This window comes from Haemorhous mexicanus, chromosome 4 (assembly GCF_027477595.1).
Source record: "Haemorhous mexicanus isolate bHaeMex1 chromosome 4, bHaeMex1.pri, whole genome shotgun sequence".
Lineage (NCBI taxonomy): Eukaryota > Metazoa > Chordata > Aves > Passeriformes > Fringillidae > Haemorhous > Haemorhous mexicanus.
The window spans coordinates 17,803,244-17,815,292 of NC_082344.1; the positions used below are offsets into that span (position 1 = coordinate 17,803,244).

At 36.4% G+C, this 12,049-nt stretch overlaps 1 protein-coding gene across 9 annotated transcripts in view; it reads left to right on the forward strand.

Moving 5' to 3' along the window:
* The window catches only part of LRBA (LPS responsive beige-like anchor protein), a 370,012-nt gene that overhangs the window by 334,047 nt on the left and 23,916 nt on the right, over window positions 1-12,049 (forward strand). For all 9 annotated transcript variants that reach the window (XM_059843942.1, XM_059843943.1, XM_059843945.1 and 6 more), the window contains 3 exons: window positions 1,607-1,669; window positions 4,840-4,995; window positions 8,401-8,568. In XM_059843942.1, coding sequence (XP_059699925.1) covers window positions 1,607-1,669; window positions 4,840-4,995; window positions 8,401-8,568 — 387 coding nt within the window. The remainder of the gene's footprint in view (window positions 1-1,606; window positions 1,670-4,839; window positions 4,996-8,400; window positions 8,569-12,049) is intronic.

A 12,049-nucleotide genomic window follows, 5' to 3' on the forward strand; every position in this document is an offset into this window, starting at 1 on the left:
TTGGATGTATGACAGTGGGCATATAATAGTCAAGGCTTTTAAAAAATAAGCTTTGTGAACATACGGCTCATGGGAAGAAGAAAATGTTCAAAAGTGGTAGGAGTTGGTTTTGATTTCAACAGAATTCTGCTGGTTGATGATCCATGAGCAAGCAACCAGTTTGGTGAGTGTTACAATAACTGATTTGAGTTGAGTAGAGCTTTCAGATTTTTCAGGCTTTTTCCTCACCTCTGAAAGGGAGAACAGTAAGCTGTGCTTTTGAATTGCTATTTTTTCATTTAGAGGCATTTTACACTTGTCTTGCCATTAGACAAACAGAAGGCAACCATGAATATTCAACAAAAACTCACCTCACCCCACTTCTGTGAGAGCACACATCAGTTGCAGGCTGTTTAATAGAGTACTGTGCTTAAGATATCTGTCTGTTGACTCCTGAGCCTTTGCTATTGTTGACTTCAAATTTTATACCAAAATGGGATCTCCTAGGATGAGAGGGCAGGTATCATTACTGCTCCATATCCCCTGCTGTGGGCTTAGCATTGTCTTTGTTAATGAGGCATCATGATAAAAAAGTTAAGTTGCCAAGTGACCAGTTGTCACTAATGTGTAATTAAAAAGCCCATTCCTGCCTTTGAATATGAATTTGGTGGCTTTGCTGACATCTAATGGCACTGGTAGCCAGCAGGATGCTCTTTTTTGTTGCATAGATTTCCTGTTTTGTTCTGTTGTTGTTGCTTCATTGCAGTAGAACTTTGAATTTGCTTATGAATCAGTTATTTAAGAAATCCTTGTATTGACACTAATTTTTATATTAAGCTGTGGATGGTAGGTAGAAAAATCATATGTGTAAGTATTTAGCCATTATTTCTTGTTTCTCTTCCAAGCAGGCTGCTGGTGTTGGGGCGGGGGTGTGGGGTGGGTTGGGGGCTGGAGAGCAGTTTGTTTGTTTTTTGGTAGTGAAGCTGTGGGGGAAAAAAAGGTTTTCTTTTTACCCCTGCAGGAGAATTCAGTACATAAACTTTTACTGGTATGCCAGGTGCCCAGATCAAATGTGGGTTGGCAGAATTAATATATTAACTTCTATGCAAACTCGCAAATAAATGGGTTTTGGTGAAGGATGAATCCTTAAATACTGGCTGACTATGAGATGACTATGAGATTTCCCTATCTGTATCATAAACTGACTTTTTAAAAAAAGTCCTTTGTGCTTCAGTTGTTCAAAGCAGTCCTTTAAAAAGTGAAGAGGAAAATGGTGTTTGTTACAGTCAGCAGATGGTTGTCACATTTTGTTTTCAGTCCTCTTTACCACTTAATTTTGTTTTGTTGCGACAGGAGAGGTTGCCAGTAAAGCATCTGCTAGAGCTTATGGCTCAGGACCAGAGCTGCTGCTGATGGCATACATTCAGAATAGCCCTAATCTAAAATAAATGTTTAATAAACAGCCTGCAAAAGCGCCTGAATTTTTTTTTTTTGTTTTTCATTCAATTGATGCAGAAGAATCTTGAATAGTAAAAAAAAAGGGTGTAGCTTTGATTTACAAAATATATGTGGCTTCGTGTATTAAAAAAAATTGCAAAGTTTTAAAATCTTCTTTCCTGAATTGCAGCTCATCAAGGTGCTGTACAAGACCAGCCTTACCAGCTGCCAGTGGAAATCGATCCTCTCATAGGTCTGTCACTTCCTTCTCTCTTTGCGATTCATTAAGCTCTGTATGGTGGCCCTGAAGTGTAGATTAAGGTTGTTTTTCACTTGCTGGTTGCTGGGAATGGAATTTTCCTGATAAACCATTTGCATGCAAATTGGAATGCAATGAGCTGTGGCTATGCTGGTATTTCATCAACTCCCCCTCGTTGGTTTGCCTAATTTGAACAGGCCTAGGACTCGTGTCAGTGAAAATTAATATGGATGCTGTAATAATGTGTGATTGAGAATGTGCATGAAGTACTGTCAGGATAATATTGGATCTTTTCATCACTCAGACTTGTTGATGAGCAGGAGCAAGGCACGTTATGATGAATCGGTGCACTGGTAATGTGATGGAGCTCCTTTGCTGAGGAAATTTTCATAATAACAGTGGGGTTCTTAACTGCACCGTGTTGTGAAAAATAAAAGCATGGTGCTAGGGTTCCATCATTAAAGGAGATCAATCCTTTCTTCATAGACCTGCTGTTCAGGCTGAGGGGATTAATGTGTAATTGCAAAGCAGTTTCAAAGTTGAAATATATTGCCCACTCTGTTTTAGTGTTGAGATATTAGTATTCATTTTTCAAGGGTATTGCATCTTTTGATCAGCTTCAGGAGTTAAATTTGTGTGTGTTTTTCTTTTATTGAAAAGGAGTGGACAAATGTCTCTCCTTTATTTAATGACAGCGTAGTAGATGCAATTCATGAATTTTTATTATAGAGGTTTATCAGTTTATATGGAGCTGATTTTTCAATTAGCAGGGTTAGAGTTTGGTCAGTTCTTTCATTACAGGCCCAACTTTGGGGGGGTGCATATTTGGATACTGTAGAATGGCAAATGAAATCTTGATGAGAAAAGAAAAACTCAAGTACCTAACACCAAAACACAAACTAGCTGTAGGATAGGAGCAAAGAAGACAGGATTCTGTGCCCCTCCAATTTTGTTAGACTTTGAGCTTAGTTTAAAAACCAGATGTTTCAGTGTGGTTTAATTGGAAAAGTGGTGTGGCCAATTATAGAAGCATGGAAAAATCAGAGCAAAGATGAGGTTGCCTGGATAGGTTAGAATGACAGGTCTGTCAGCCAGTGAGAATTCATTTCAAAACTAATGTGCGCATCTTGGTAGGAAGTGCAATGTTTTTGTCTGTAGATCCAGACTTTTCCTGTGTAGCCATTTTGCTGGGTAAGCTCTAGGATTAGGAACAGTGGGGGCATATGAAACCATTTTATAGATCTGATAAAATTAAAGTATTTTTCCCAAGTTTCTGAAATCAATCCTCATCTAAATAATGCAGTAGTTATTGTGAGGCAGACACGTGCTGTAACTCTCCTTTCCTTCCTGAAACAGATTTTATCCAAAAAATGTCTGGAGCAGGAAATTTGTGCTCTGCTTTAAAATCTGCTATCAAATAGATCTTAGAAGTGTAAATAAATATTACAGCAAAAAACCCCAAATCACATTGGTACAGAGACCTTTAAAGTTAACAGAGACCTTTAAAGTTAATGTTCACATTCTGAAAAATGGTTTAATATTCTTTTCCTACAATATATCTCAAATCGGCCTTGTGATTACACTGGACATAGTTTAAAAGGTTTAAGGCTTTCTTTTTCAGTGCTATGTGGAATCACTGGGTGCAAGCAAGTAATTATGTAGGTAATATTAGAAGTTTTTAATTGTGGCTAGACACATTTACCTAGAAATGGCACCTAAGAGAACCACAAAATTTCACTTTTATGGTTATAGCAGGAATCTTGTTGCTGTCTTAGTCGTAAGGAGGGATTCCTGCCCTCCTCATTTTCGTGGTGTACAGGAAGATGTAAAACAGCAATGTCTGATATGACACAGACCCTAGACCTTTTTTTGAGGGGAAGTGTTTTGAAGGCATTATCCTCACTAAATTAGTTGATCTGCATATCTTTTCAGGTTCCTTTGCTGCTATTTTGTCATACAGAGCAGTTCACTGTGCATTTATAACATAGTGCTCTTACTCTTTAAGAGGCCTCAAGATCAGTGAAGGCCACATGTGTTACCTGCAGAGAGCAAGTGGCAACACCTTGCTAAATTATTTGCTACCTATATGGACAAGACATTATCAACATTTTAAATATAACAAAAGCATAAATAAATGAAATATTTGATATGGAGTAAATGGAATAAGCCCAAGGCTTGGGAGGTAGCTGGCCTGTGAGAATAGAAAAGAGTAAAAGAACAAAGAGTAAAGAGGAGCACTGGACCAGGACAGAGGTAGGTCTGGAAGACCACCTGGATGGAAGTAATGGTGGTCCAAGCAATTGGCAGACAAACCCAGGAAAAATTACTTGCCTGGGATGGAAATCAGGTTCCCTCAGGAACAAAGCACATTGAGAGTTCTTCCTACAGTGTAGGATTTTCATGATATATGTGTGTGGGACCTATGCATGTGTGTATATATCTATATATATCTGTATATATATCTGCACACCTTATCAATCTGAGGACAAGATATAATATGACAAATGTGTTCACTAATTGATTCCTGTCCATTCTATGGGTTCCCAATGCAAGAGTATCTCAGGAAATAAAATGTTAAGTGATCAGAATAGGGCAAATAATTTCTCCCAACCCTAAAGGTAATTGTGAATATAAGCTGGTTAATTTTTGTGCCGTGCTTAAAAAAATTTGAACAGTAGTGATGTTTACTGAAGTTTTTTTTTTTTTTCAAGTGGCACTGCTTGCAATGAAATACAACTGATATAAAATTTAAAATCATGATCCTTGTGTGCTGCATTTGAACCACTATGTGGTTTGTGTATTGTCTTATCATTACATTCCTTTGCTTTGTTTGTAATTTTAAATTTCTTATACTTTAAGAAGGAGGAAGGAATCTTATTACATTTCTGTGTACCATTACCTGTGTTCAATCTTTCATTTATTTCTCAGCTGCGTGTCACCTAAAAAGGGGATTTTTTTCTATTTTAGAATATATACTACAAGGAATTAGCATTGTTCCTAGCAGTGTAATGAGAATTTAAAGTAGAGTTAGAAAGAACATGTCCCTGCCACAAAAAAAAATGTAACGGAAGTGAGGAATGTATTTGGTGTTAATGTAAGTTTCTAAATTGTGCTTTTGTTCTGTGAAGGTGGATGCTAAAATGTTTGTACATTTTTCGGTTCAGCCAGCAATACAGGTATGCACAGGAGACAAATCACTGACCTTTTAGACCAAAGCATTCAGGTGCATTCCCAGTGTTTTGTCATCACCTCTGACAATCGTTACATCTTGGTCTGTGGCTTCTGGGACAAGAGTTTCCGTGTTTACTCTACTGACTCAGGTAATGTATTTTTAAAATATGGAAACAGCCTAAAATATTTTTTCTGTTCCTAATCAGCCTACTGTTTCAAAAAAAGGAGGAGGGGTGGAGTGTGTATTTATTCCCCTATTAGTAATATTTGTCAAATCTTTCCTTGCCTACTGCTGCCATGTATTGTGTGCTATCATTTTTGGGGAATGATAGGACATATGGGAGAAGGAGCTCTGGTTTAGACTGAGCTTCACACTTCAAGCTTACAGGGCAGGGATGCCTGCTCTTGCACTGTAGTTTTCACAGGTGAGAGTTTGTGTGAAGCCTGGCATATCAGGAGAGTTAATTATTCTTAAAGTATTTATGTGAATTTAACTCTGGTTGGTTTTCAGCACCAGAGAACTGGAGTTTTTCAGGAAATACAGACAAGTAACATAGAATAAGAAGAGAAATTTTGAAATCTGGTGAAAGAATACTATGAAAGTCTTTAAAAGCCATGCCATACTAGAATTGATTTGGAGCCACTGAATTCTTTTATATAGCATAAACTGATCGATATAATGGGCAGCAGTTAAATTAGTCTGTCAGCTGGAGTGTGTCCAAACCATTGAAGTCATGCATGTGTCATGCTAAATAGAAAAGAATCTTTCAGTGTAAGAACTCCAGGAATTTAAAAGCCATGATACCCCAGGAAAAACTAGGTATGATTTTTTTTTTCCTTTCATTATCTTGTAATGCAAATAGCAACCTCACTGCAAGGTACTTCTTTGGGATTAATGACCCTGTGTGGTTAATGGGTGTGTGCCATCAAGCTTTCCAGTAGGTTATTAATCCCTAGGGAATATCCTGCATGTTTGTCATAGTTTCTTAAATATATTAGTTAACAGTGTTTTTCACACTTGGCAAACCAAAATGTCTGACAAAACAGACTGATCTTTAATGAAAATCTTTTAAGACTTTAGATCTCATGGCATAGTTCAGTATTTCTGTCATTTTTACAATTTTAAAGCCTTAAGTATAAAGGAGAAGTTCCATTTATGTAACACTGACTGCCCACAGTTCATTATACAGACATCTTGTTAGACCGTTCTTAGGTTAATTTTCTCATTGATGAAAATAAATTTACATAGAACTGTGATTTTAAAGTGGATCTTCAGAAAGGATAGCTGGCAGTAATAAATATTCAGTGTATATGCTTGATTAATATGAATAGAGAAATAATTCTATTATATCAAAGGATGTATTTTACTTAATGCATATGGAAGGAATTTGTATGGTTTTGATAGCCTTGCCCTGTATCAGTCTGAACTACAAATAACTCTTAAGTTATTTCCTCTGTGTATGGCAGATTCACCAGGCACCTTGTTACGACCATAGCTAATCAGGGTGTAAACCAAAATACCATTGTCAGAAAAGTTTCAGATTTGTTTCTCCTATTTGTCAATATAGCAACTCTAGCTTAAATGAAGTGAATTCAGATGTAGTTTACTTTGCTTTAAATTGAAATGAGAATAAAGTAGGGAAATACTTTGAAATCAACAGAACATCAAGGGGAAAAGATGATGTGATCAGTAATGCATGAAGTCAAGTGATCACAAGTGTTGAATTCAATTACGTTTTAGCACTCACACAAAAAAAGAGAACCATTTTCCTATCAGATTTTTGGTGCGTTTGTTTGTTTGTTTTTAATAGGAAATACTTTCAACTTGAATCATGGGTTATCAGCATAGCCAATATAGCAGATGCACAATAAACCTTCCTCCAGCAGTGGGAATGACTTCTAGACAGTGTTTTGGCTCCAGTACTGCCAGCTTGAGTCTTATTTTTCTTTTAATTATTTGTAGCGCAGCTGTCAAATAAAACATTAACTAGAAAATTTGTTATGTCAAAAAGGGATATCTGAGTGCAAATGAAAAAGTTTGATATTACTGTATAGAGAGGACAACTCATGTTAAAGGAAACAGGAAAGTTTGAGCAACTCTTGTGAAATTAGTAATTTTTTTTTTTAGCAATATAAAATAGCAAAATCCTTTTTCTTGTTTTGATGAAATTCATTGAATCTTAGGCTGTACAAAACAAAATAAAAATAACCAGGCAGAAATAATCTTGTAAAATGCTTGTTTTCTAGAACAGAACCTATAAAATTAGAAATAATTGAGAAGGAGATCTCTATAACTCATTGATGTTTATAGCATAAATTTGCATTCTAGAAGTATAAATTACTCCAGGTAATGTCAGTACAACTGAAAAGTATATCACATAATTATTTGATCCCTGAGTTTACTCACCCTTGCACTACAAGGTGGGTGTGCACAGTAAGAGTGCAGCCAGGGGTTTGCTCTGTCCACTCAGAAATGGCTCATGTGGTAGCGCTTCATGTCACAATTGCCCTTGGAGGGTTAGAGCAGGCTTATAAGTTTTTTCAGTGTTTGATTTTGAATCTGATGCACAGGTTTCCTTTAAATTGCATCTTATTATTTTATTTTTTTTTCATGTACTAAAGTAGTTTCCCCTTGTTTTTGCAGAAATTCATATGTATGTCGTGGTTTTTTTCTGGTTTTCTTCACTTAAATTAAATTACCTTTTTAATCTTGTTATAAATTACGCTGTAAACTCTATTTTTGTTCTTTCCTTAGAACCACTCCCTCAGGTCTTTTAGTGTCATTAATTGTTATTTAGTGACTGGGTACAAATACAGTGGTTTTTTTACTGTTTAAAAAGAGGCTGTGAATTGTTCCCTATTACCCGTATTAAGGGACCAATAGTTTTTAATTCATGAAACAAAATATTTTATAAAGATGTGCTTAAGTCCCAACACTGATCTGTGTTACATATTATTTTTAAATGCTTTTCAGAACAATTGATTTTATTTTTATTTATTTATATTCAGAAATGCAGTAGTCTGTATTTCCTATTTCTTTTTTTGGCCTGTCTTGTCAATCCTTCCAAAGCCATGACTCTTTCCCTTCTGTTCCTCCTTGTTCTTTAGTCAGCCCAAAGAACAAATGGTCATTTGGGCTGAGAAAGCCAGGGTCACACGTTGGAGGCATCACACTTCAAAAAAGTGTGATTGGGTGCAGGATTTGTCCTGGCCCTGGCTACCTGAAGGAGCTGAGTAGGTGCGTGAGAAAAGTGTGTGTATGTTCTTTATCCTGCTTCTTCAAGATCTGCAATTGCTGGGCTTCAGCAAATCAGTTAGACTTTTGAATAAAGTAAATTATTGAGGGACTGAAAGTATTTTTTTGGTATGGATTGTATGGACTACTGCACTTTTAATTAGGTTCCCACCAAATAAATAAAGAAAAAATAGTACTTCCCACTACAGTTCTATTTTGAAGTTTTTTAATTTTTGGATAAAGAAAATATTTCTAAAATACTTTTTTTTGTCTTAGAATAAGAGGGTAGTTTTTAAAGAATCAATTTGCTGTGTCCCAGGTAAACTGATGCAAGTAGTGTTTGGCCACTGGGATGTTGTGACCTGTCTAGTTCGTTCTGAGTCCTACATTGGAGGGAATTGTTACATCCTCTCAGGATCCCGAGATGCAACCCTGCTGCTCTGGTACTGGAATGGCAAAACCAACATCATTGGTGATAACCCAAGAGGTAAGAAAAAAAAAAAAAAACCTGGTTTATAAGGAGGTTGCCTCAAAATGCCTTGAGCAAACACTTGATAGAACAGAATTTTAGGAAGGGTGTTGTGTGCCCAATACTCACAATCACATATGAGGCATTCTAATTGGTTGCAGTGCAAGAATATAACCAAATAATATAGAATATAGAGAATATAAAGAATATAACCAAAGTAATAAGGCAGAGTAACCCTGCTCCAGCCTCATTCAAATTTAACCCCTCCCCACTCAAACTCACCTTGCACTTGCCAAAGTATTTATTTTCTTCCATCTTGCACCATTTCCCAGGAATTGCTGAATCCTGTCTTTTATTCATAACAATGCTCTCTTTTAACTCCATAAAAAACAGTGAACCACTGTGACTGTTCAACTCTGTATTATGAAACAGGAAAGGTAGAAAGTGATCTTTACTGCTTTATGCCAGTTTTACTCCACACAAAAAAAAAAAAAAAAAAAAAAAAAAAAAAATTCTGATCCCCAAAGCAAAGAAAAAGGCAGATACACAGTTAAAAAAAGCCTGGAGTAAGCCATTTTACAGGAATGAGGGGCTTTCAAGACATCTTGTGAGAGCTTCTATATATAAATTTAGGAGCACATCATAGCCAAACAGAGGTCCTGTTCAGAAAAAAAAAAAAAAAACAAAAACAAAAAAACCAAACCAAAACAAAAAAAAAAACCCTGAAGGGAAGGGGTAAGAAAAGGATATACGAAAAGGATATACTATCCTATGAAGAGTATTTCCTAGGTATTTTTCCATTCATTTAAGGTCTTCTCTGACCCTGTTTACATAGTAGTAAGAACTGCTCTGAAGAGGGCAAAATGGACATCTAGAAAGCAAGAAGTGGTATTAGATCTGTCATATATTGCAGTTATAGCTGCCACACAGTTTTGTATAATCAAAACAATACTGATGTCTTCCAAATTAATCAGTTTGGTAAAGCTGTGTGTTCCATATTCAGTCTGTTACTCATCTGGAGTTATTTGAATTTGAAACACAGAGGTGGCTTGACTGAAAACTGCATCCTGTGAGTGACTTTGAAGAAGCACAGCTAATTCATATCTGAATTTAACTTGCAAATTATTTGATGTTGATTGTGAAAGCTATTTAAAAGTTGAAGAAGATGCACCTCAGATCACACAGTTGCAGAATCTTAAGGCAGAGGATGTGTGAAAACTATCCCTATTATCCTTCCAAGCAGCCCCCTTCAAGAGATGGGAGGTTTTCTGAGAAGTGGCTAGCAGAGTTTTATGAGCATCTTTAAATAAATATGGCTTTGCTTGAGGGGAAAAAAAAAATCTCTGTGAATACTTCATACATATTTTGCAGTCTATCAGTTTAAAGAATTTGCAAACTCTGTGTTATTTTGCAGACCTTGAAAACTTGGAAACTCCAAAGAGTTTGTAGGTTCCTAAGTGTGCCTTGAGAAGTTGTATTTGTCCCACACTTGCCAGGCTTGCCTGCTTTGTGAACAAGACCTTGAGGCTATAAGACTCCTTGATCACCCTAACAGATCATTTGCTGAGGTTCTGTACCTACTATTTGAGACAAATATGTACATTTTGTTGCAATCTATTGACTGTCTTCTCTAATGCAGATTTCTAAGGTATTAGAATTTTGCAGTTTTCAGAGGCAATGCCAGGCAATTCTAGCTTCTTTAAAATCACACAGTAACTACCTGGTAAATCTCTGTGTTTGTAGTTCTATTAGACTTGGACTTCTAGGGACTAGCAATGGCTCTTGTGTTTACCAACTGCCTTTATGTAAGGTTTTTTGTGATACAGCATGCCTGGAAACCTCTGTTAGCAATCGGAATCTTGTGGCACTATACAGAGTCCTAGACATGGGTATAGACAGTTCCTGCTTCAAAGAGATGTTAATCTGGGGTGTTTAATTTTTCCCAGAAATAGCTGTCTGTAGGCTTCTCTGTTCAGTCAAATTTTTTTTGAAAAGACAAATGAAAGGAGCTGTTTCTGCTTAGTTCTGATTTTGTCAGAAATGGAAAGCACCAGCAGATTTGTTGGGTTCTGAGCCATGTTACTGCAGCTGTAACTTCCATCCATGTGCAGGATGTTGATATTTAACAGGTCTGTCTTTCTGTATTTGAAGCTAATGATTCTTTTACTTCAAATATAGTTTATTCATGCTTTCAATGAGCACTATTCACTGGAATTTTACATACTCTCAAAGTTGATATTTCTTCTCTATTTTTTCGCTATTTAATTATCTCTAATGTCCATCTTAAGATGACTTCACAGCAATGTGCATCTAATGGTACTTTACCAAATCATGGTGCCAGAGTAATTTCAAGAAAAAGTGATTTAAACCAGGGAGTGTTTTTTTCCTCCTCTCATAGTACCTATTACCTCAGATGTACCTCAGCCAGCAGGCTGATATGATCCATCTACTCTAAATAATATCCCATTAGGCATCCATTATTCCACCAGTTACATTTTATTTAGGTTTACTTGTCTGATTTCTTTACTTTCAGAGAATTGAGCTCTGGATCTCTGGCTCTGCATATTCATGTTTTAGAATAATACTTAAGTTGAAAAGCCAGGTGGGCTATGGCACACATGATAAATAAGTGGCTTGATATTCTTTATCAAGGACAATTCTTGAGCTAACTTGACTGTTTTGAAAAATTTTCTGGTTTTGGTTTAACAGAAGAAAAATGTTACTGAAATACTAATTATTTACATAATTTAGCTTTTAACTTTGAGGCTGACTTTTAAAGAAATTACAGCTATGGAGTCTCACTATCTTATTTAGTTTCTCCCCAATACCTCTCAAGTGCACTGATCAATGTAAACCAAATCTGACAAATTGAGGTCTCAGAGATATGAAATTTCTATACATGGGACACATCTGCTGGAAACTATTTTATTTTTCACAAAACAGCTTGATTACATTTAGGTTAAATAATTTCTTTTCCTTCTCAAATTAAAGCCTGAAATGCAAAAAAATATTTCATTGTGCTCTTTGATCAAATGTAGAATTTTCCTCTTTCTAAATTAATTGGTTTTGAAAACGTAAATGTATGGCACTACTTCACTTCGGAGCCTTTTTCTGATGCAAAAATGTTTCTGGGGACAATTTCTGACCAAGCCTTGGAAAAATTCAGAGCAGGGCTGAGGACCTGAAGTAGTCGTATCCTTTCGAATAGCCTTGAGCTGTTTTACTTTCACATTAATTAGCATAATTTACTGTGGAGATGTAAAGTCACTTTGCATAGTGCAAGGGGGTTTTCCTTTCCTCTCCTTGACATGTGGCTGGCTTGGGGGAGGTAGGAGGGAGAGGATATGGCCCTCCCCTCGGTACTCCTTGGAGCCCATGTGTGATTTGTGGCACACAAAGTTGTCTTCTGCATATTTAGAGGCTCCAAGGCACCACTTGGGGATGTGACATTATGCACAAGGACTTGTGTGGTAGAATGTATGTAGATTCCTGGGAGAGG